The following is a 25224-nucleotide window of genomic DNA, read 5'->3' on the forward strand; positions in this document are numbered from 1 at the left end:
TAGGTCGTCTCATGTAGAAAAGGTACCAGCCTCTCTTGTATCCAATAGCATGACCTCGGTTTGGCCAAAAATAAACTAGCTACTGTAGGCTGCATATGCAACTATAAGATAGCACACACTTTGGTGTGAACAGACGTTTGTCTATTTCTTGTATTTCTTTCAACAGTTACATTGCAGCTCTTCTTGGTCCTCACTGCTACTTCATCATTTGCAATTACAGTTGGGATTGTATGAGATTGAGCAACTGAACTTTTCCTATGCAACTGATGCAAAATAATACGGTATGTTCCTGTGACACTACTTCGGGAATTTGCCATAGATCCTTCTAAGTGTTCATCTGTTATACCATAATCATCCAATAGAGCTTGTGCTTCCACAGAGTTGTCATCAGTAACTCCATCGTGAGGGTGAAGAGCATACGGGGGAAGAGCAGCCGGAAAGTGTTCCCCAGCAAGCCAACTGTTTTGCATTATCTGATCTGTCGTTGCTCGTGTCTTTGAATTACACTGCAGAAGTGATGTAATAAGAGACTGACATTCAGTCGAAAGGAAGTCAGGCATCCTATACATTCCTGACAAAATACACTTTTTCATTTTTCCTACAGTGTCAGCATAAAACGGCATATTGCCTGTCACTATAAAATAGAGGATTACTCCACTTGCCCAAATATCAACAGGAAATCCAACATAGCTTTCATCTTGGAACAGTTCTGGGGCTGCATAGGGAGGAGACCCACAGTAGGTGTTAAGCAGATCTTGACAATTTGCTGTTGTACTGAATCCAAAGTCACAAACTTTCACCACACCATCAGATGAGAACATAATATTGTCAGCTTTCATGTCTCTGTGAACAATTTCCTTTTCATGCTAAACAAAACACAAACAACAATATTCAGAGAGGGCTGAAGCTAATTGCAAACAATTGCACTAAAGTCTTGCAGCCAAGTATTATTCTAATGACCACTAAATGACACAACTAAGCATGGAACATGAACTTCTATGGGAACACAAATCGTGAAGCATCACAGCAATATCCTGAATGTAAAGCCATTACTACTCATGGGAAAAAATTTACTGCATAAGGTTAATTATAAAGTTCTCATACCTTGATGTCTAGTTCTTGGTGTGGCGGGCAGTAAATGTAAATTTATTATGTATTTTCTCTCTGCTGTATCGAGTGAGCAGAGATTGCAGATGCACTCATCAGACACTGCAGCAAAGTTATCTAGCTGTCTGGAGGCATATCAACTGTACAATGAGGCTCAGCAAAACCCTAACCGTAACCCTAACACACCCAAACCATTTCTTCAGAATTTGACGATCCAAAGATATTTGCGCGATGACAAACGCCATCTATGCTACATTGCTGCTACAATTCCATACCTTCTGTCTGGAAAGAGACCAAACCAAGTAATAAATTGTGTTGATGCGGGCCCTAAAAGTCAGTGCCCATGAGGATAAGAATTTAATAATTTAAGTTCATATGGCCTAAATATAGATATGTTACATATTTAATCAGCTGTAGTATCAGTAAGAATTCTGGAACAGAAGCCATTGGCAAAACTTATTTTCTAAATGGTCAACCATACATGGCTAGTCCAGCTAACCTGATTATAACAAACAAAAGGTATAGTACACATGCACGCACACATACGCACACATACGTGCACACACGCACACATGCATGGACACAACAGACACAGACAGACACAGACACACACACACACACACACACACACACACACATGCACACACACACACACACACACACACACACACACATGCACAAGCGTGCATGCACGCACGCACGCACACACACCCACACACACACACACACACACACACACACACACACACACACACACACACTGCTACTCACAAATCTGCAACCCCTATTTTTGCTGACCTTCAGATTCAGCATCATGTAAGCAACCTTGATCAGTAAGAACGAGAATAGTGTAGTTTACACAAATTTAAGCCTATTCGTAAGTTTCCTTCACCACTAAACCAATAGTAAGTTTAATATCCTTGTGAGGCTGCAAATTTAAAGGCAAGTGTTTTAGCAACAGAAATCACCATTCTTAGAGCACCACAAGGCCATCATATCGAAGTGAAATCGTCTCTTTAACACAAGCACTGTTCAAACCGAGTCAAGCCAGTCTCATTTCACACAGTGTTTTCAAAAAGTGAGCCAGCCCAGTTAATGACTGCGTTTCCTGGTATTCATGCTAACTACTTGATAAGGTCTACAGTAGAAACACTCATGGTAACTTCTTTAGTATAATTGTAGATTGGCAACAAGTCATCCGCATTCTCTTCTTGCTAGAGTCACAAAATCAAATGCACAAATACACATGCTGACAAATAGAACTGAGTATAAAGATGACTTTACAGGCACACTTCTTGTACTACACTTGTATGTTTGTTGCGCATTTTCTATATGGACCTGTGTGCTGTCTCTGTCCTACAAACTGATGTGATGCAAGTTCATGTGGCCTTTAGCACAACTTGGCCTGTGTCCACATGACAATGTAAAGCCAAGCTGAGCCAAGCCAGTCCATGCTGGCTCGGCAAGATTCATAGAGCTAATCAAGCACAGCTTAGCACAACTTGGCACAGCTCGACCTGCATCCACGTAGCGAAAATAAACCATGCCAACTTAGGCCAGGAGAAGCTGGCCTGTTACAAGTACTCCTGTACATTCATGTGCCCAAAAAGAAACAGTGTACTCCTGTACGTCCATGTGCCCACAAAGAAACAGTTTGCTCATAGTAGAATGCTGTGATGGTAAAGGTAAAAGGCAAAAATTTTCATTTTAACTACCCCCTCAAAAGCCATCATTTTACTTCATGTTACTTCGTTTTACTTTATGTGGTAGCTACTTGACCAATGAAGAAGCACTAAAGTGCTAAACCTTGCTCATTAGTTCTACACCAGTTATATATAGATTGTAATTGTTTTTTCACTAACTGTTTGCTGTAACTAAAGAACTACACAAAGTAGACAATACTGCCCACATCCATCTATCAACCTGTGCACATTTGCTGGTGGTCGAGCTCATGCACGCTTCAGTGTTAAATATTATTAACACCAGCAATAGCAATGAGCACATGCACAATTGCAGAACATTGGTTGTAAATTGGTTGTTGGGTTGTTGGTCTCCAGCAGTGAGTGCCTCGGGTTAACAACCATCAAAACACTTTTATTGAAACATTAGACACTTTTGCATTCTGACACATAAAAATAAGTGCTAGTGTGCTGATGACAAACTTTACAATAAGGACATTTAACGAAAAGAATAGCTTAAACAAAGATGTGTTGTTTAAAAATTGATATGAAAATGTCTTCAACAAATTTTACAGAGAATCTTTCTTGCATTGATTGCAAGTAGAATTTCCAAATATATTTGCATGGGCTAGATGGCCTTATCAATCTGCAAGAGATCTGAGGTTTGGCCAACACCACATTTCTACTCTTTCCCTTGTTGTTCTCAAGGTTCTAGATGACATCGGAAACATCAGTGGCATTCAATTGTCTATCTGGTATCTTGATGACGGCACATTCATTGGTAAGAGACTCTGTTTCCAATTTTCTGAATCTTATGATCTCCAAGAGTCCAGCCTTGGTCTTCAACTGAACCTAGAGAAATGTGAAATCTCTTGGCTCTCTGGAGACCAGTTGTTTCATGACTTTCTCGCTAAGATAATTAGAAGTGGGTCTTCTTGTAATGGAGGAATAGAGCTCTCGGGCATACCATTACTTGGCTCTGACCAATACTTTGTGAAATATTTTAGCAAGAGAGTGGACAAAGTTCTGAAGGCACAGGAATTGCTTTTAGATCTCAACAATCCACAAGTGGAAATTCAGTTATTAAGAAGTTGCCAGAGTATTTGCAAACTCAACCATCTTATTCAAAGAGTTCCCAGTCACATGGTCAGTGACCAACTTTCTTGTTTTGACCTAGGGATGCAAAGATCTTATGCTATATAACATGTTCTTCCATCTCAATTTGGCATGGATGCAAGCTTTGCAATACGTTTAGGAGGTCTTGGCCTGTGTTCTGCTCTATCTTCGTCTGCTGCTGCTTTTTGTTGGTAGCTGTTAGGCTATTCATCCAAACCCTTGCCATCAGAATTAGATGATGCTTCTTTGATTTCTACATTGGATATGGTTGAAATTCAGGAGAAGTTGTGATGAAAGATCGCCTTTGTCAGCAGCCATCAACTGTCCTTCCAGTCACTTTTCCCGATCTTTCTGTTGCTTCACAAAAATCAGTACAGTCACACCTTAACGGCATTCAACTGGAGGCTTTGAAACAAGGGTGTAGCATCAGAGACAAAGCAAGGATCAATACTATAGCTTCTCCTTATGCCAGAGGCTACAGAAATCTCAGCCTGGCTATGGAGCATGAATTTATAGTTGCCATCAGGTTATGGTTGGACATTCTATATTTCCTGCAGCAAATCCCAACAACGCTTTAAGATGTGTGTGTGGTCAAGTCATTGACCGCTTTGGTGATCATCTGTTAGGTTGCAGCTATGACAGTACCTTATTGAAACGTCATAATGCTTTATGTTACTGTGGCATGCACTACTTTTTTTCTGACAACAAATCTTGTAGAAGAGAACAGAACTGTTCTGCAATATCCCAATCTCTCTGCTATTATGGACCAGAAAGCTCCTCTCTATCCACCATCCTTCTGCAGACGTTGACCGACTGTACGCTCCTTGCAGTGATGGGGATAGGCAGGGGCATTGCGTGGGTGCAAAAAGTGGTGGGGTTGACTCGCTGCTGAGACTTCAGCTCCGGTCTTTGATATTGAAAAAGGAAAACGCCCCCCAAAAATGGTGGGCTTCAGCCCCCTCTAGCCCCTATTACACGATGCCCTGGGGTAGCGTGTTACAACAGATTGAGTGGTCATATCAATCTTGTATTGTGAGGCTGAACTGTTACCTTGCTGACAGTTCTGATCCTTTCATACAGATGATACGGAAGTGCGACTCCAGAAAATCTTCACACTCAATCAAGCGCATGGCTTGTTCCTTTACTGCACAGCTGCGGAGGAGTCTTGCTTCAGACGACAAGTCGCAGAGCTTACACAGGAATGCATCCATCTCGGTTGAAGATGGCTTCGAGCAAGCGCCTGAAACAGATACAAGACATTACCATACGTGTTGCAGTTCTCTTTGTGTGCGGTCCTGGAGCGGGAAGCCTATGCACAGGCAGTATCGTCGTCTCACTGAGCAACCGCCTGTGGACATGAAAGAGACCTACGGATGGCTAAAGGCAGCAAATCTTCCTGCTGCAACTGAGGGACTGGTTGTTGATGATCAAGACCAAGCTCTTTGAACTCGGTACTATGAGCGCAAGATTCTACATTGTGATGTCAGTCCTACTTGCCGCATGTGCAGTGTAGGCCTGGAAACAGTCGACCACATTGTGGCAGGCTGTAGTGCTTTGGCACCGATGGACTACACTGATTGACACAATCAGGAGCCTCCATCATTCACTGGAATGTTTGTCGCCATCTTGAGGTTCCAGTGGAGAGCAGATGGTACCGGCATCATCCTGATAGGCTTGCGGAGACGGATGACATTACTATGATGTGGGATACTATCATCTCCACTGCCAGGAAGATCAAAGCTAATTGTCCAGACACCTGTCTAAGAAATAAGAAGACAGACACTTGTCTTCTGATTGATATCAGCTGTCCTGCTGATGGCAACATTGGCAAGAAACATGCTGTGAAGTTGGCGAAGTACAGCGACTTGCGAGTGGAGATAAGCCGCATGTGGCATTGTCGAACACTGGTGGTTCCGGTGGTCTTGGGAGCTTTGGGCACAGTGCACGCAGGTATTGCACAGTGGCTGGATATTATTCCAGGTCATCCCAACCTGCAGCACTTACAGAAAACAGTGCTTCTGGGATCTACTTGGATCTTTTGTAAAGTCATGTGTTCTTTCTAGACAGCCGTGATGGTCTAAGTACTTCTGAAGCAGGGTTTGCTTCCGGTACTTGTAATAGACTTTACAAACCAGACTGATCTGGTTAAGCACGACATAAATTATGAAACTTGTCTGTCTTTCTTTCTCATGTTTCTCTAGCTTTATCCATGAGACTATGACTTGTTTCAGTCTTTGGGGAGTTCCTGTGGTCTGGCAAATGGTCCGTTGACGATCATGTTCAGTGCTTTCCTGGTGGTCATTGATATCCACTAAGCATGCTGTATCGAGTTCATGGTCACCGTAATGCCTGCAATCTATACCGAATTGGCTAGTCATTGATCGTCGTGTGGACTACACAAAAACATGTACCCTGCTGGGCTCACCTGCCGGGTTGGTGGGCGCCCAGATGGGGGTAAAGACCTCACTTGCCCATTATGGAGGGGCATAACGACACACAACAGAGTCACCCCCGTGGCTTAGTGGTTAGCGATAATGGCTACCACTCCGTGGTTTGGGGGTTCAAACCCCAGTGACAACAGTAAATTATGAAACTTGTCTGTCTTTCTTTCTCATGTTTCTCCAGCTTTGTCCATGAGCCGATGACTCGTTTCAGTTGTTGGGGAGTTTCTGTGATTTGAAAAACGGTCCGTTGATGAAGACGTTCAGTGCTTTCCTGGTGGTCATTGATATCCACCAGGCATGCTCTCCCAATGTTCACGGTCACCGTAATGCCATTGATCGCCATGTGGACTACACAGAAACATGTACCCTGCTGGGCTCACCTGCTGGGTTGGTGGGGTCAAGACCTCACTTGCCTATCATGGAGAGGCATAGCGACACATACATTTCATCGTACTACAGCTTGCGAAGTCTATAGTACTGTATTTTAAGCTTCAATCAGGTAGAGTTCATCTATCCATAGTTTCCTGTTCCACAGAAAATATATGCCATCTTGTCATCATATGAGAATTCTAGCTTTTCTTCTCAGCATAACCCTCTTTAGCCACCTGAATCCATGACAACTCAAACATCTGAAATCTTGACTAGCCATTAATCAAAGTACAAGACTTTGATCTTTGCAATTCAAAACTGTCTTTCTGTATCTTAGTATTTTCTGTGTATCCATTCTTGCTTGCTGCCTGTACAGTGTCAAACACATGGGACTGTTGTTTCTCTTTGTGTGATGTAACCACAGCAACATGCCTAAACACTACAAATGAAGTAGATGGCTGCTTTCCAAAACAATAGTAACTTTTATATATACTCCGTAGTTATTATGTTACAATAGTCTGCATTTAGTAAGACTCTTAGTCTCAATTTCCCCGTTGTAATTTAAGACCTTCCTCATCATGCACTGCCCATAGTTACGTACACGTGCACGCGTAGTTCGTGCACTGAACAATGTACAGCAGTTGTCAAAACAAAATACTCAATTGTTCACCTACCATGTGATGGAGTGCTGCTACAATTTGAGCAAAGATGGGTTTGGAATCTTCTTCTCGCAACCTGCCCTCTTTCGACACCCTAGCAAGTAATTCTCCGCCTGTTGCGCATTCCATAACGATGTGCAGCTTGGTGATCGTCTCAACCACCTCGTAGAGGCGAATAATATTAGGATGGTGCAGTCTTTCCATACAGCTGATTTCCCGAGATAAAAGTCGTTGTGTTTGCGAGTCCATTTTCGTCTTATCCAAAATCTTTATTGCTACTCTCTCTACAAAGCAACATAGGAAATGCACACTATACAGCTACGGTCGACCTTATCAGATCGGTCAATCACTCTGCAAACCAAAACAACAACGTCAAATGACAAACCCACCCTTCGTCAAGGCGTGAATTCCCATCTTCACTTGAGAGAAGTTTCCTACACCTAGCTCTCCTCGAACGCGATAGAGCCCAACACGTTTGCCGAGAGTCACTTCCTTGATTGTCTTCTGGTCGATCTCTAATTCACGCGTCAATTTCTCGTACGCACTCAGTTTACTCGTGCGCACTCCGGTTTCGCTCTCTGTTTGTTTCCCGTTAGAAGCCATAAGATAGCTTACACGCGAATAGGACTAGGGAAAGCAAACTCAAATCATTGCTTTTCATTAGACTGTCGCCAATCCGGGACATTTAAACACTATATTTCAGTCAAAATATTGCAGCATAAAATGTTCTTATTGCTCAACCCCGCAGCAAACGAAACAATTTGTTCTAAAATAAAATTTAAAACAGTGAATTAACTAAAACGGTCCTAGTCTATAATTGCAAAAGAATTAAGATAGTCACTTGCGTACATCCATTTTGAATGACAAGTGCGCTACAGAACGCGGTCGGCGGTAGTCTTGATATGATCGTGTAAACACTCGTTCGACACGTGGTTGTGAGTAAGGTGTCTGAGTTAATTAATTACTAGCTAGGAAGGAAAACATAGTAAAAGATGCAGGTTACGGTAACACAATGCCAACTCTGCGCTTTGAGTGTCTAGAAGACAATGCCTGACAAGCGTAATAGTAGGTAGGCGGACCTACGACTACAAGAACTAGCCAAAGTCGGCTGTCGGACACCCTACTTGCACCCATATTAGTAACGGTAACCGGCAGCTTAATTAATAACCTATAAAAGCAGGACCGGATCTAGAGAGGGGGTTCAGGGGGCTGCACCCCGCTTTCCAATAGAGGTGGTTCAATAATTTTATATAATTTCATTAGAAAAGAGAAAATTAGTAATGCTATAAATAACTGCTAACGGTGAACCTCCTCTTTAAAAAATTCCTGGATCCGGCCCTGAAAAGCGTATACTATTAGAACAAGAGGACCTAGAGCATACATGATCGTGGTCTTGACCTCTACTAGACTACTCAGATAGTTGGCATGAAAGGAAGACTACGTCCTATGTCCAGTAAGTGGATATTTAGTTTCCTAGCACTGCATGAATACAATAGTATATCTTGTTTATTATCTACTATGTGCGACGCAGATACTATAAATTATTTATTTAGCTATAGTAATTTGATCGCACTACAGTACAACCTAGATTTTTTAGTACGTACACTACTCGGTTCCGTAAAAGCTAGAAACCACATGGCTATACACAAAGAAACTACGCAAACACAGAAGAAAACTACAGACTTAGATATCTAAAACACGATTACATCAAATAACCCGAGGTGCGCATGCGCGAGGGTTACAGTTAAATTATACTGTGTGCTAGGTATTGTAAATAGATTATTATACAAGACGGTTGATACGCCGAGTCTGAGTCGGTCGAATGACTGGGAGTTTCCAGTGCTAGACGTTGCTTTCTTTTTTTTTTTGAAATACAGCCCGGTTGAGCGATGCACTAGCTAGCACGTCAAAAGACACCCGTGGGGATTAGGGAACCAGGCGATTCCGCCGATCACTAGAGTCGCCTCGTGTTTGTCACTCTGAGCAGGTTTCCTGTTCCTCCCTATATGTGTTGCATGCTAATTCTAATAAATCTACAGTAGGTATAGTTAGCGTATGCATTCTAGGCAGAGCCGTACGCGGCTCTGATTCTAGGCTAGACCTTGACCCGACCCCAGCCGAGGCGCAAGGTGTACATGCTACGTTAGTCAATACCGTTGTTCTATGTAAATAATATTACAGGCTAGCTGCAGGACTAGTCTACTCAACTGACTAGACTAGGGATATATTTATTAGCCATTTTTGTTGTTTTGTCATAGTATCTAGAAAAAGGTACGGAGAGTTTGATCAACATCAGAAAATTCAAATACAACACAGTGATGGTGCGACATCGTGGGGAGAGGAATCCAATGGCTGCGAAAAACTCGAAATCAGGTTGGCGATGCGGTGGGCATAATGCCATTGACTGATGCCAAATCGCAGTGCGTATTCTAAAACGGTGGCGGATGACGTGAAAAATCTGTTGAGGGGAGCTCTAGCTAGAGTGGTTCTGTGTTGCCATAGTTCAACAAGAACTATCCAGAGGAGTACAGCCAAAGCGGTGCTCGACGTGAACGCGAGAAAAGGATTGCTAGCAAGCTAGGATACGTTTGTGAGATTCTTTGGTGTGAGAGAAGCAAATAATGGTCGCATGCACTAGGCACTAACGTCAGTGTGGGTGACATGGATTGTAAACATGTTCCAGACTTTCCACTGGGGCGCTACAGATAGAACACATTGTATCGATTCCAGCGATGAAGCTGACATTTCGTCGGTAAAATGCGGTGAATGATCTTGAAAGCGAGGTTGCGTTCTTTGTTAGGTTTGTATGACGTTTGTTTATTAATTGTCAATAGATAATTGACATGGTGTCAGAAGTTCCGAAAGAAGGTAGATAGAAAATTTCAAGTCTACTGTTGATAGTTGACACGTAAATGTATATAAAGACAACGAGTTACACATGTAATTTTCTCTCTAAGCTTCTACAAGGACTGAACACCGGTATCACTAATGTCCCGTATATAAACAATACCGTATCAACATCTTCATTCTTTTTTTCAAATGACGAGATAATACAAATGTGTATTGATTAGTTAGTGATGTTTACAAGTTCAATTTCTCTGGCCGTCGGACGACTCTCCTTGAACTTGTCACTTAGTTGGCCGTGTTCACACTGCTATAGCTAGAGCGTAGTTATAAGTTAATTAAGCAACTATATAGTTAGTTTGGTGACTACGATATAGTTACCTAGAGGCTGTTGTTCACACTAGCGTGACGATTATTACCCGAGGCCCGGTTTTTCGGGCTAAGGGTACAGTCTAGTCGTCTGGCCGACGACGTACTGTACGAACGACCGTATGACCCCGTCTAGAGTAAACTATTGGTCGGTATGACACCGCTTCTCGTCTATTGGTCGGAATAGCTTCATTCGCATCTGCGCTAATCGACGATGTCACTAGTTATAAGACTCGATCTCTTTGTTTGGTAACGAGAATTCGGCCATCGGGCGTCCATCCTGTACATGGTGTTTAGTCCTTTACTTTACATAAGCGTTTAGCACATAGAAACAACGCCTAGTCTACATTTGCACGTGCATGTTTTGCCACCAACAACCAGGCGTCTAGAGACCGAAGGTTCAGGTGCCACGCGGTACGTGTAGCTCTACCTGACTTGTAACATTTTTGCTTGTTCCACAGTGTTTCTGCATAGTGTTTCTGCAGTCTGACAGCTTGAATTTTCGGTGTGCGTGGCTGAGCGGCCGCGGTGTTGTTGCAAAAATCACTAGACATCTAGATCTAGAGGGTCGTCTTCAACAAAAATTTGATGCTCCAACGGGAATTTGTAAAGGAGAACGTGCATTGTCCATGACAGCGCGTCTGTTTGTCGGAAGAAGCGAGTGACCTGTAAGTACGCAAGTCTGGAGACGCTTTGCACCTTTGTCTAGCTAGACGAATGCATTGGAAACCCTAGCTGAGACGAGTGGGTTGGGCTAAACCCTCTATGCAAACATTGTCACGTGACAAGATATGTGACTACAAACACCAGCTGAGAGTTTAGCACTGTAGTGTGCTTCTGTAGTAATTCATTACTAGGTATCCGGAAGTGGAATGTGCACAAACGAAAGTTCGTTACGTGCATTAGTATGTCTGATAAAAACGCCTCATTTCAACAGCAGACTTACGGGAGTTACGACTAGACATTAGCTAGTAGTCTCGCGTACCCAGCTACGCGAGACTAATCATCTATGCCTACTACGCATGCGTAACTACTGTAACTACGCTCTGGTAGCCAAGGTCGCAACCTGTTTGGAGTTCGATAACTACGCTACGCTTAGCGGCTCTAACTACGCTTTAAGTAGGCGATAACCACGGCTAGTGTTCACATTGTACTCTAGATAGTTACTTGTGAACACGGCCATAGTGTTGTACAGTACTGCACAGGGTTTGAGAATTCATCAAGGTGGCAATTGAATATTTTGTGAGTCAGAGAAGGACGATGATTTGTCTACTTTATCAGATAGTAATACTATGGATACGTAGTGACTTTCTTGTGAGTCAACGAACGATTGTGATTCACCTTCAGTGGAGGATACAGGATTTTGAAAAGGGGTTTTCCTATATTTAAAAAAGTAGGCGTGTCACAAATGTTAAACAGATTTAAGTATTTTAAAATTCTATACAGTATCTACGTATACATTATAATGCTTTATTACTAATAAAATTGAAAAAACTACAGCATTATTTGAACTGAAACATCATATATATTCCAAACTTTAAAATTACAACAATGATGCCAATATTATAATATCATAGTTATTCAGAAAGTATAAATAGAAGCTTTATCCGTCTAGGATGTAGTTGGTAAATGTTTGTACTAGCTCATTTAGCTTTGCTGGACTCTGTTGGAGTTCCTCACACCTGTCACGATTAATCTTCATAAGAGAGAGACCGCTAAGCCGATCAGATAGATCGATGGCACGTTTTAATAAGTTTCAGTTGACTGAAACTTCTCTCATTTTCACATGACGCTAGAGGAATTGTCAATGCTATCCGTAAAAGAATATTTAAATTCGGAAAAGACGTCGCGTCACAAGCTTCCAAAGTACCTACAAGGTCCTTGGGCAAATTCGTAGGCTGTCGCTTCCATTTTCGCACAAAAGTACTGTACATGTACTCGTTTGGGAAAAGTGCAGGATGAGGTAAATCAAACTGTAGAAGTTAACGGCCTTCAAAAAGATCTTCTGGAATTTTGACTTCATCATCTATACTTTGGCATTGATTTGGCAACAGATGTTGGAGTCCAATACCGTGTAACGGGCTATCTAAGAACCTTTCTTTCAATAGAGACAATGCGTGGGATATAAATTCATGTCATGATAGAAAGTAATCCGGTAGTACTCTTCAGGACCAGTCATTTCAACGTTGCTGCTATACACTTGTCGTGGATTGGCTCTTGGCTTTGACAATTCAAAGTTCTGTCCATATAGAGGTGTTTTCCAATTCTGTGGTCTCTTCAAAAAAATTATACTCTTGATCTGAATAATATCCCGTAAAGCTCTTATATCGGCTATAACATCACAAACTAGAGTGCATGAATACGCACAGGAACACTTGAAGCCCGCATTTGTAGTCTTGCGCTCAAGCCTCGAAGCGCAGAAAAAAATTCAAGCAAAATTTGAAGCACAGTAAGAAAGAAGAGTGCTGCAGTTGGTAGAAAAACCCGCTTGCATTTGTAAACGTTTCTCCGTCCCACTTCCAATTGCCACTTTATAGCTTGAAGGCATGCGTGAACGGCAGGAAGCAGTTCAAAAAATACAGCATATGAATCGATGCGTTCAATCCAACGCGTTCGGCATGAGTTTTTTCAGTTTCTTTGCGGTAACGTTAGGGCAGACAAGATCGATGGCTCGTTCTAGATAGCGCTGTCTTTTGGCCGAAAATCTGAGAAATGGCAATTTCACCAATGCAAGATTTCGTGTTTCTAAATGCCTCAATTTTGCAAGTAGAAACTATTGCGAGATTTAACCGATGTGAAGCACAGTGAACACAGATAGCCATTGGAGCTTGTTGTTGTATAATTGCCTTGCAACCAGACTTAGCACCAGCCATATCGGAGCCCCATCATAGCATTGGCCGCGCATGTTAGCAACTGGCAAGTCCCAAGTCTCCAGAGTCTTTAAGATTGCGTCTGCAATTGCCTCACCAGTAATCATTTCCACTTCCAAAAGTCTGTAAAGACCTCTTTGACCTTTCCGTCACTAACGTATCGCAGTACCAGAGACAGCTGCTCCCTGTTCGCAATATCAGTCATCTCCGCCTCGTCCGCTATGACGGAGTAATACGTTGCTTTTTTTCACTTCGCTTATGATGTCAGACTGAATGCGGTTACCGACGACTTTTATCAGTTCGTTTTGAATGGCCTTTGATGTATAGCACGCATTCTTAGGAGCATGTTCAAGAGCAACTGCATGCAGTCTTCGGAAACGATGAATGTAGTTGTGGTACATCGGTACGTTTTAGCACAATGTCACACTGGTCATCTGACTTAGTTAGTAATTACGTCTCTCACCTTCATGTTTGCCGTTTTTGCAAAAAATGACGTTATTTAGCCACTTTCGATTTCCGATTCTTTGAACTCATTGGATCCAATACAAGAGACCATGAACTTGGGTTGAATCTCCCTGACTTGTAGCTGTGGTGTAGATTACAGATTGCTTTGAAATGCCAGACCAAAGCAAATGATACTGAACGCGATCCAGAGTGCTGTAATTTCTAGTGTAGACCGCATAAAAAGTGCATTTTCTATAGAGTAAATATTAGAACTGCAATGTAGACTAGCGTATAGAAGAAGGGTCAGCAAAAGGGGTTTCCACGGAAACCACGGAAACCCCTCTGGACGCGCCACTGATCTTCTCCTTTTGACTGCCTATAGTTCACTATCTATCTGTCGTCTGTTTTGTCTGAAAGTTCCATGAGAGTAGCCACCAGACAAGATCTCGGTGCTGCTTGCAAGCCTAACAACTGTCCCGTCCCGCTCTCTATTCTCGTACTCCGTAGATCTAGGGCTTTCATCAAAATTTCTCTTTTCTTTCTCTTTTTGAGTACTTTCTTTTTTCGTTATATCCGGTATAACGGGTTTTTTGTTTTGGTGTTAGGAAGAGCTGTTCGTAACTTCCTACACATAATTATCTAGGAAGTTCTGCTGGACTGTACATACGTCACTCGATCGATATCTCTACAAAGCCATCTAAGGATATCATTTGTCGCTTTCGTTAATTAACAAACTTCTTTAGAATATGACACACCATGCACTAGGTACAGATATAAATTTTGCCGTATGCTGTTCGGAATATCTGTAGCACCGGGAATTTTTCAAATGAGATTGAATCAAGCATTAGAAATCCGACTGGTGTGAATATTAGAGCGGATGACATTTTTTGGTCGGCAAAGGCAGCACGCAGACGGAAGCAAATGCATGCAGATCACGACAAGAATCTAATCGCTCCTTTATAAGAGTAAAAGTACTAAACTGAACAAGAAAAAAGATGCTATTGAAAGAAAAAAGTCCGTTAGAACTTATACGGAACATATCATGACTGCAGATGGTGGCAGCGATTCTTCAAAGATCCAAGCTATTTCTGAAATGGGGTGTACTGTACCGCAAAATGTCAAAAGCGCGCGCGCGCGTGCACACACACACACACACACACACACACACACACACACACACACACACACACAACACACACACACACACACACACACACACACACACACACACACACACACACACACACACACACACACACACCATAAACCCTAGCCATAACCAGCCCATCTCCAAAGATGATGGCATAAACGCGAAAAGAGCAAATCTCTACTCAGTTCATCTTTATCTAGACCAGTTTGTAAATAGGTACTAGTAATTAACATAGTCTAGACGTGTACAGCGTCCTGAATCCTTCAGTTCTCTTGTCAAACTGCTGCAGCCTGCTTCTTGCTAACCCAGCATCGTCCTACGCACCATAGACCATCGTTCTACCTTATTAATTAATTCTTTCCACGCTGGAGACCATACAACTTCTTTCCAAGCTGCGCCGCCATTTTCACATGGCTCCGTCTCCATCGCGGCGCTATAACTGGAAATAGCCGTTTAATCACGAAAATGAGTAGTATACGTTGCAAGCGATCGAAGCACTATACTATATACTTTACAGCGTGGGAGTAGCGCGGTTGTTCTTCGCAAAGAAACACGCCCTAGACGCTCGCTAATTATAGACGCTGGCTGCATGTGGCATCCCCGTCGACCTGAGATGGTCTAGAGTGATAATGGCGTTTGAAGATATCGCAGAAGCCAGAAAGGTGGTAGGCCGGAGAGGGTCAAAATCCTTCAAAGCCGACACGCCCAAAGGCTGCCCTGCTACACACACACACACACACACACACACACACACACACACACACACACACACACACACACACACACACACACACACACACACACACACACACACACACACACACACACACACACGTCACAGTCTAGCTTCCTGACACAATAAGAAAGTGGACCATTCAATGATTGTATACCAGTACCTAAGCTTTGAATGTCACACAGGCTTGCAAAATTGCATTATTCCCATTCTGAACAGAAAAATTCGTTTGCTGTCCGCAGGACCCAATTGTAAACATGTCTTCTAGCCCAACTATCAGCTCCCTACTAGCTAACAACTTTCCAAAAGTATATAAAAACATGCCTTTCATCAAACTGTCATAGTAGAACTGTTTGACAGTTAAATTTACCTCTTCTCAATCTGTAGTAATCCAAATTATTTTGATTTTGTATGCTTTTATATACAATATAGTACAATTTTAGGTATCTATAATTACTGCAACCATGATTGACAATTCTGTTACATAATCAGCCAATTTAAATAAATAAGTCACCAAAAGCAAACTGTATCCTACACAAACACTGTATATACACGTATTGAAATATTCCTTCAACAATCCTCTTGTCTTATAATGAACAGACATCTGAAAAATGGAATGAAAGTAAGAGTTTGTTGCAACCAACATGTCATTACTAAAATTGCTCATAATTTTGGTTCCTGAACCCACATTAGAAATTAACTGGAATGCATTAGTATGTACACTATACTTCCATGCAAGCCCAATTTTAAATATGGCTTCTCTGTTTATAAATTTGCTCTTTGTCCTAAAAACTTTCACCTAAAAGTTATGACCTAGGTTGATTCACTTTGACTGACAGTGCTTACTACAGGCTGAAACAAATGCCAGTGTCTCTAAAATTCAAAGTTGAAAATATTTATTAATAGGCCGCTCAAACTACAAGCACCCTTGGCAATGAGTCAGTGTATGATACCTTATCAAATACAAACTAATTAATCGATTAATTGCCTTCTTGATAATGATTACTGCTTAATTAATTAGTTTACTATAATTTATTGATTGATCAATTGCTTGACAGATGAAGGACTGGTTATTGATTAGACAATAGATTGATGTTAATGTTGCTTCACAATACAATTTGCATAACACTACACCTTCTGTTGCGTTTTCTTTGCTCCTTTCCTCAGGTGTGTGTGTGTGTGTGTGTGTGTGTGTGTGTGTGTGTGTGTGTGTGTGTGTGTGTGCGTGCGCGTGTGTGCGTTTTTTCATGCATAGAGGAGCTATAGTGCATGTGTACATAGCACACAAGCTTGAAGCGAAGACTCTGACTGTTACGCTTGCTGCGCTATATGGTCATTATAAACTGCAGATATTATAATAATACAGCTTTCTCAAGGTACGTGCTCCAGTTTGTACAAAATTCATGTTAGAATATGAAGTTATATGTATGCATGTAGCACATTATAATGATGCTGATAAAATACTCTACGTAGCAATAAGTAGATCTATCTTTCAACACATTCATGTTGTCTTGACAATGTTATCTGGCTGACTGCGCATAATAAGAGATACTCGTCGAGATGGCGGCTCTGTTATCTTAAAAACAGAGTTGTTGCACTCTAATAAGATTTCATGAGTGAAATTATGTCTCAATTCATTCCTAAACGCAACACAACTTAATTTGTTTGTCACCATCATTATACGCTCGATCAGTGTATGTAACGTCCATTCTATACTCTAATTCTAATTCAGTCTTAGAGTTCTTTGCAATTACCTAATAAAACCAGTTTGTGGTAAAATAGAAACTAAAACCCTAACCCTAGAATTAAATACACATTTTCAGAGGTAATATTCATTTCATTAATGAAGTTGAAAATTCCAAGAGGGCACTCATGACGTCCTGTTACCTTTAGCTAATGTAGTAAGTGGCACTACGCTTATAGCTTTGATAACTAGGTAACCATGGTTAGTTAACCCATTTGTTCATTAAAAACTACAAACAAGTGCATTCGCAATAGTCTATCATGTACCGTAGCAATAATGTACCATCATGTAGCCTCAAACTTTTGGTTTGTAAGCATAACAGTATACATACAAGGCAGATTTTGAACTACATACCATCTTCCTCCTCCTTACCATGAAGTGATCCAAGTCTCGATATATCGTATATATACAGTAGTTACTGCACTAACATCAAGACTATATTACTTTTCCTGTATGTAAACCTCATGCAAGATCACACCTTGAGCCATCCAAATCATATGAATAGCAGCAGAATTAAAATCAGCTACCATTAGACATGTGATTACTGGTACTACAGAACGCTACGTTAAGCTTCACATGCACATTGCTTTGACATCTCAGTCTCATGCCCACGATTGGCTATAACCATGTTAACTATGTTAACTGCAATTTTCCAGTGCCTACCCATGGTTTGCCCAACATAGTAAAATAGTTAATGGGGTTTCTATCAACTTATGTAATGTCAATTCTTTTGAGATTGCAAGTGAAGACCAGCACACATGTTTGTAGCTGATAGTCATGACTACCAAGTGCCTCGTTACATGTATATGTGCATGACATAGCAAACAGCAAGTGAATGCTTACGGAATTAGAGTAACACACAACTCCCTACACTCTCTTTCAAATTGATTCAACCATAGAGATTCTATAGTGCATTCTGAGAAAAATGCAAATGGTTGCAAAGTGCTAACCAAGACTCAGGCTGTCAAATCGCTCATCTAACACTACCAGAAATCACACAACTTTCAATGTTCTTTCCAAACATGACACAACTCACAAAAAGAATAAATGTGATGTTCTTCAAATATATTAATATCATTGCCTTATATGTAACAGATTTCAATAAACTAAAATTTAGTTTTAAATTTTAAACCTAATTGTAAATCAATTAAATGGACGTTCCACACACGTATGTATTCACATTAATAGAACCAAACCTGATAATGTAAAGAGAACGAGGCAAAAGAAGTAATTCTATTTGTTGGGTTATGTCCTTTTCATGCTGTAATCGCATCACCCTGGTTGACAAGAGACTCAATCCAGCAATAGTAGAACCACAAAACTACACAGTAATCCAAAAATTAGATATGTACAAGTGAGAAACACAGCAGTACTACTTTGTGACTATCAATGTGGGGCTTGATGTATCTACACATAAAAACAACTGAAATAGACCACTGAACAAAATTGAAACAAATCAAAACAAACCCATTATCAGCCAAATCGAGTACATGAACATTCAGTAAAGGATTTCCATCTGCCTGTGAAGAGAATATTTGTCGACTAAGACGACTAATGACGTTTTTGTTTGTGTCATTCCACGCTGTCTGAGACTTCTCTGTCTCTCTGAAACCATGGATTGCCTGTGCCATTACAAAGTATTAAGTATATTAATTAATATAATAGTATAGACTACCGATCTAGACAGAAGTGCAGCTGTTGCTATTGAAACTTCAAGGTATACATGCACCTTCAATTGTAGTGATTCATAAGATGGAATCATGCAGTAAAACTGATTATTCGCGAACGCACTTACATCATCCCAGTGGTCGTATTCATACCGTTTCCTTCTCAGAGCTCTGTCCACTTCAACCATTATTTCTCTCTCTTCATCGTGACTGCAAAATTCAGGTACCACTTCCAGGTGTTTCAACTCCTGGCCTGAAAGTATTAATTTCTTCAAGCTAAGAGATTTCGTGTAGACTAAGTCTACGTCATCCAAGACGAGTTTACCAAACGCTGAAACGAAACATCAAACTGGCCAGATAGAAATTGAAAAATCTACGTGTACAATGACCAGCAGCTAACATTTATTCACACAAACATGAGCAAACTTGTGAGCTAGTCGTCTTCTGAATGCAACGTTCATTGCGCAGTAACCTATCCGCTGTTTGCAATCTGGACACCGAGGTTATTAATATAAATATTGCAAAATGGATACCGGACATATAAAATCTTTCGTCACTGAGACTGAGATAGAAGAGAGACGGAAAAGACGGCAGGAAGAATGGGAGAAAGTTCGTAATTCTGATGAACCAGAAAGTCAGCAGTTCATGATCATGCGTTGTCACTTCTACTTAAATTACCTAACTAAGAAATTGCTTCTAGTTGTTACATACAATCTTTAGACATTACTAGGTGTGAGTCAATTAAGAATAATATGTGTGGAGTAAGTAACAAAAACATTTAATTTTTAATATTAAACAACGTGGCTAGAATAGGTAAATAGTATTATACGATCCCAATTTGTTATCACTCCAAGGTTGTCCTGATGAGACTGATCAGTGGGATGGCAAGACGCTGTACCAGAGACTGCAAGAGGTAAAAGAAGCTAAAGATCTTGAGTTTGAAGAACAGTTTAAGTTCAGTGAGTGTCTCATGCAGCAACAGTTGTACCCTTTCTATTGTACCATTCCTATTGTCAATATCTTTCATGCTGATAGAAAATATGATCTACAAAGGTCTTGATGATGATGAAGCAAAGTTTCTATCTAACGTGTCACAACAAAGAGCAGAAGTTGACAGACAAAGACGAGAAACAGAAAAGAAGTTCCTAGAAGAATGCAGAGTATCCTTGAAGTGTAGTATATAAGTGTACACAATTTGGTAGGCAAACATTGAAGTTGCATTAGTACGGTTACAGCATGTATCGTATATATGCAATTGAAAGTTACTGTAATTTCTTCACTCTTCATGGGAAGCAATGGCATTAGCTGATCTTGAGAAGAAAACTGATTCATATGTTGAATTGACTACCATCCAACCAACCAATAGGAAATCACAGCAGTCTTTGTTGGTAGGAAGCATAAAAAGAAAAGGGTAAGTTGTACAGCTACCAATTGCTATGTCCAATGTAGTGGAGAAGAGAAATAATACTTTTGACTTTGTTTAATATTGTATTAATTGGTAATGTAAGAGTATAGATAGTGTTATAGCCAATAGTTTACCTAACGATGCTCTAATATTACAGCGAATACAGACAGTTCTTTTGACACAGACCCAAGCATGCACACACACGTAAACCTGAACTTCAGGTTTATGCACACAGTTGTATACCCTGCAGAACTGGAGGAGCACGGTCTGTACTGCAACTGAAGTTTCAAGTGACCAGGCTGCTAGGCTGGCACACTCAACCTTTCACCATATTCAGCATGTGGATGACTGAAGTTGGCATGCACACACACACACACACACACACACACACACACACACACACACACACACACACACACACACACACACACACACACAACAGTCAACTGTTTTCTGAGTATTTGAAATGTTTCAATGTTATGGTACAAGTGCAAACCAATTGCCATGTATCACAATATGATATATTAAAACAATCATTAATTATGATTACTAAGAAATATTGATTCTAAGAGGAAGTTTGCATATTTTGGGATTGGTAATAGTGAACTACTGTTATAGACCAACCAAGAGTACTTTCAAAGTCCATGTCCTTATAATTCTGTAGTAATGCCATACCTTAGAAACAGAACATTGGGATTTGCTTAGAGCCATCACTCTTCTATAAAATGGTCAGCCTTGGAATTGAGTTGATTCAGTGGTGTAGGAAGATGTTCACGAGCAGGGGGTGTACCGTGGATGTCGTCATTAGTAAGCAAAAACTACCTCACTTGCCACATCATAAACAGATTTGCAAAAGTCACAGAAAATGTCAATTTCTACACTGAGCGAGGGGTTTCATCCCCCATCCCCTGCTTCCTACACTGGTGGATTGTCAGACACCATCTGGCCACTTTATTTAGGAAATGGCTGGCACCCCAATCAGTCATATCTCTCCAGCCAATTTTAGTGCACCTTCTTCATGATGTTTATTCCCGACGACTATCTTGTCTATTGCTTCATTAGCTGATATGGTGTCTCTTGTGTAGGAAATCCACAGACGTGGCCACTCAATCAGAAAATAAGAAACTATGCACAGAAGGTAAATGACAAGTTCTTTACTTGTCCCTTGAAAGGTGGTATTCACGTGTATTTAGATTATGTGGATAAAGAGCAAGAGAATGCATACAAAGGCTTAGCTGCACTTGTAGACTATGGAGATGACTCAAGTAGTGATGAAGTGTAACTATGGATATACAAGTACATTTGTCATTATATAAATAGCAGTGTACTGTAGTGCGAGGGTAACTATACAAATAGCGACAAGTTCAGAGTTCAGAATTTTCTATCAGACGATCACCACTGACTTGCTTCTTTATACCATTTCTCCTCCTCAGGAGTCATCACCAGTACCTGTTCCATACAAGCATTACAGACAATGTACCTGCTATAGTTCACAGTATTGAACGACTGCTTACATGAGGCGGTGGTGGCATATTCCGCTCCCATTTGCTGCCATCTGGAGCCTCAGGGGCTAAATCGAAACCAATGAGTTCAGTTTAAATTAGTGGCTAATGAGAAATGTCCATGCCATGTCTGCAGGACCATGCCATGTCTGCAGGACCATGCCATGTCTAACACAGAAACAGCTAAAGAAGCGACAGAGGATGCCGCCCAATCTGCCTCTCCTAACAGCATATGCCAGCAATATGGACTAGACCACTAAATCATTAGCCACTACATCATCTCAACTGACAGCTCACTACCTTATGCACTCAATAATTATTGAATTGAGGAGCACACTGTGCCCATTAATTATGAGAATCAAAAAGATGCCACGCCCACGCCTCTATAAACTTTCCCTTTCTTGGCAATGGCTAATCATCACTCTTACATGTGTACGGTTCTGGATGCTTGTACTTCTCAAACAGCATCTCTGCCTCCTCCACTAACGCCACTGCAGTACGAGCATTCGTTTCATTGCGATGTTCATCAAAACGAGCCCTCAATTTAACGGCTTCTTCCCTCCACACACTACGGTCTATAGCCCAAGACAAAAGATGTTTCAAACAGCGACGATAGAGCCTTGTCACTCGTTGTCTGTGAGCAATTTGAAACGCCATTTTAACCATCGACTGGTGTCCCGTATGTCCAGTCTTGCGGGCACAGCCTACAGTAGTTCCGGCGTTTAGGCAGTCGGCGTACCACGGCTATAGTATGTAGAGAGGGAGCATGTAGATTTTCGCATCGTCTTACTGCCAACGGAACGTGTCTTCCCCGTTCGGTAGGGATAGAAGCGTGGCACGGTGACAGTGCGTATCGTAGGAGTTACACGGTACTCTGTACGTATGGGTAAGCTGTACTGTACATATTTTATTAAAATTTCTACATTGCATTAAATTTGCTACTTGTAGTCGTATTCACAATTAGGGATTCTCCAAACCGGCGGTAAAAACAGTTCAACCGCGCGGTTTCATTACATGGTATGTAGAAGTGGGCACGACAATTACGCTAACTAGCTAATTACTTCTTTACTGTACTGTCCTTCTTCAAATAAGTAACTAATTCACTCGTGTGCAATAGCACAATGAAAATTGTTGACCTTAGACATGGCTTTGTTCTCATCACATGGTTGTAACTGATTGCTGATAGTGTTGTGGCTGTCCATATAGGTCATGGAAGCTCTGCTTTTTTGAGAATGTATTGTATGAAGAATATTCATTAGGAGGAAATGAAAGGCAAGTGGAATTTCCTTCTGCATAACTGCCGCCTGTACTGAATGTGCAATTACTGAGAGGAGAGAGGCCATTGAGACTGTAGTGGCCTTGTGCCATTATAGTGTCAATACTGAATCGTCGAATGGTTTTGGCAGTTTCTTCATCGCATGCATTCTCTCTGTTGGTATTGTAGATACCTGTATCTGAAATGGGTGAGACGAGTGAACTGACTGTGCACGGATTATGTTGTACAGGTGCCTTGACTGTAGTTGTCAGTGGTGACTGAATGACATGAGGTTGGGGACTGCAGAATGCAGGCTGAAGATCTGTAGAACACCCAGACATAATGACAGGGGCATGGTAGCTTCCACTATGAGGCTGGTGATGCCATCCCAGGGCACTTTCATTGCTTGCAGATAGATCAGGGGTTTTGTATAGACCTGCAGACATGGAGAGTTGTGTAGGTCTACAGACAACCGGTTGTTGCCAAGTAGAATCCAGCAGTTGTCCAGACTGATGATATGGATCACTGTGATGATAAACAGAAGGAGTCAAAGGTGAATACATTTGCAGAGATCCGGGTGCTGGTCCTAGATATGAGAGAAACGGGTCTTGATCATTGGGAAGTCGAAGATGTGAAGGTGGGATTCTTCGAATGAATCTTTTTCGACGTCTGAGGAAGCTACCGTTTTTGAACATCTCAGAGCTGTTAGGGTCCAGAGCCCAGTAGTTGCCCTTGCCAGGATTGGATGCATCTCTTGGAACTTTGACGAAGCAGTCATTCAAGCTGAGATTGTGTCTTATTGAGTTCTGCCAAGAAGGCCACTTTTTACGATAATACGGAAAATTCTCAATGATAAAGTCACATATTTCCCCCAGTGTTAGTTTCTTGTCTGTCGAGTTAGAGATGGCCATAGAAATAAGGGCGATATAGGAGTAGGGTGGTTTGGTAGTCTCGCTTTGATTCTTCTTCTTCTTACCCTTGACATCGCGGTCATAAGCTTTGATAGCTTCCTTGCAACTGCCTAGTGCCTCAGGGGTAGGAGAGCCACTGTAGCTGTTCTGTTGTAGTAATGACGATTGCTGAACTGCAGAGTTCGAACAAGTTGTGTCTCGACCCATAGAGAAATGATAGTCAACTGGTGTCGGAAACCCCGGTCGCATCATCTTGTTCCTAACAGAATTGACAGAGTTCTTGACACTGATGAGTCACGCGATCGCTCTGAGGCGAAATGAACTGCGAACTCTTTCTTGGAGGCCTTATGAAGAGAGCTCTGCCTGAAGCAGCCTTATAACGGGATTTGAGGTGGGATGTCCGGTAGAGTCTAATATGCTTTGGTCGAAGCGAGTCACAGGGTACCGCTATATCAGTCAAGTAATGTAATTATCGTTATCGCCAAGTTTAGTAAGGTTGCAGCCGCCTTTGCTGTTCATTTAGAGCAAAATGCTGCTCGTTTTAAGAAATCCAAGCTAAAGTCGCACAGTCACGAGTGACATAACAACGAGTCTAGGAGACTTGCTTGAAGGAAAGACGTTAAGTGTGCGAAAATATAAAGCAATACGGTAGCGTACGAGTGCCTGTGGCTTTTGCACCGTCTGCTAGCGCCACTACGGGGTGTAGCCGCGCATAATAAAGTAATTAAATTACACGAGAAGCAAAGGCTTGCGGTGCATACTCGACGGCAACGGAACTCTACGCTGTTCTCAGTGTACAGTGCGAACATGGTGTAACTTGTGGATACGCCCTTACCATCTCGACTTGTGAAGGAATCGTTTACCGGCGAATTCATGAAAACGTACCGGCGTAGTTCTGATTAGATTTGCCTCAACTTATTGACATGCCATGTTTTCGCCCGGCCTTCCTGCTATCA

At 41.5% G+C, this 25224-nt stretch overlaps 5 protein-coding genes and 1 long non-coding RNA gene across 6 annotated transcripts; 2 read left to right on the top strand and 4 right to left on the bottom strand.

Moving 5' to 3' along the window:
• Positions 1–101: 101 nt before the first annotated feature.
• LOC134185657 (serine/threonine-protein kinase NIM1-like) lies at positions 102–8049 on the bottom strand. The gene is made up of 3 exons (XM_062653497.1): positions 7764–8049; positions 7390–7658; positions 102–866 (listed from the first exon to the last, which is right to left on the bottom strand). The coding sequence occupies exons 1-3, from the start codon at positions 7975–7977 to the stop codon at positions 102–104; spliced, it is 1248 nt and encodes a 415-aa protein (XP_062509481.1). The 5' UTR covers positions 7978–8049.
• Positions 8050–17076: 9027 nt separating this feature from the next.
• On the bottom strand, positions 17077–19707 carry LOC134186057 (alpha-ketoglutarate-dependent dioxygenase alkB homolog 7, mitochondrial-like). Its single transcript, XM_062653966.1, has 6 exons — positions 19596–19707; positions 19324–19526; positions 18996–19150; positions 18905–18935; positions 18725–18849; positions 17077–17424 (listed from the first exon to the last, which is right to left on the bottom strand). Exons 1-6 carry the CDS (start codon positions 19654–19656, stop codon positions 17286–17288), a joined length of 714 nt encoding a protein of 237 aa, XP_062509950.1. The 5' UTR covers positions 19657–19707; the 3' UTR covers positions 17077–17285.
• A 13-nt stretch (positions 19708–19720) lies between these two features.
• LOC134185998 (PSME3-interacting protein-like) lies at positions 19721–20379 on the top strand. The gene is made up of 3 exons (XM_062653902.1): positions 19721–19829; positions 20050–20154; positions 20231–20379. Exons 1-3 carry the CDS (start codon positions 19721–19723, stop codon positions 20377–20379), a joined length of 363 nt encoding a protein of 120 aa, XP_062509886.1.
• A 134-nt stretch (positions 20380–20513) lies between these two features.
• LOC134186059 (uncharacterized) lies at positions 20514–21934 on the top strand. The gene is made up of 3 exons (XR_009970894.1): positions 20514–20606; positions 21686–21738; positions 21794–21934. It is a non-coding gene; the product is annotated as an uncharacterized LOC134186059 (long non-coding RNA).
• LOC134186058 (NADH dehydrogenase [ubiquinone] 1 beta subcomplex subunit 9-like) lies at positions 21884–22771 on the bottom strand. Its single transcript, XM_062653967.1, has 3 exons — positions 22531–22771; positions 22115–22170; positions 21884–22049 (listed from the first exon to the last, which is right to left on the bottom strand). The coding sequence occupies exons 1-3, from the start codon at positions 22766–22768 to the stop codon at positions 21993–21995; spliced, it is 351 nt and encodes a 116-aa protein (XP_062509951.1). The 5' UTR covers positions 22769–22771; the 3' UTR covers positions 21884–21992.
• A 489-nt stretch (positions 22772–23260) lies between these two features.
• LOC134185999 (forkhead box protein D1-like) lies at positions 23261–24677 on the bottom strand. Its single transcript, XM_062653903.1, has one exon. The coding sequence runs from the start codon at positions 24518–24520 to the stop codon at positions 23261–23263; it is 1260 nt and encodes a 419-aa protein (XP_062509887.1). The 5' UTR covers positions 24521–24677.
• Between the last annotated feature and the right edge of the window lie 547 nt (positions 24678–25224).

Source organism: Corticium candelabrum, chromosome 10 (genome assembly GCF_963422355.1).
Source record: "Corticium candelabrum chromosome 10, ooCorCand1.1, whole genome shotgun sequence".
NCBI classification, from domain to species: Eukaryota; Metazoa; Porifera; class Homoscleromorpha; order Homosclerophorida; family Plakinidae; genus Corticium; species Corticium candelabrum.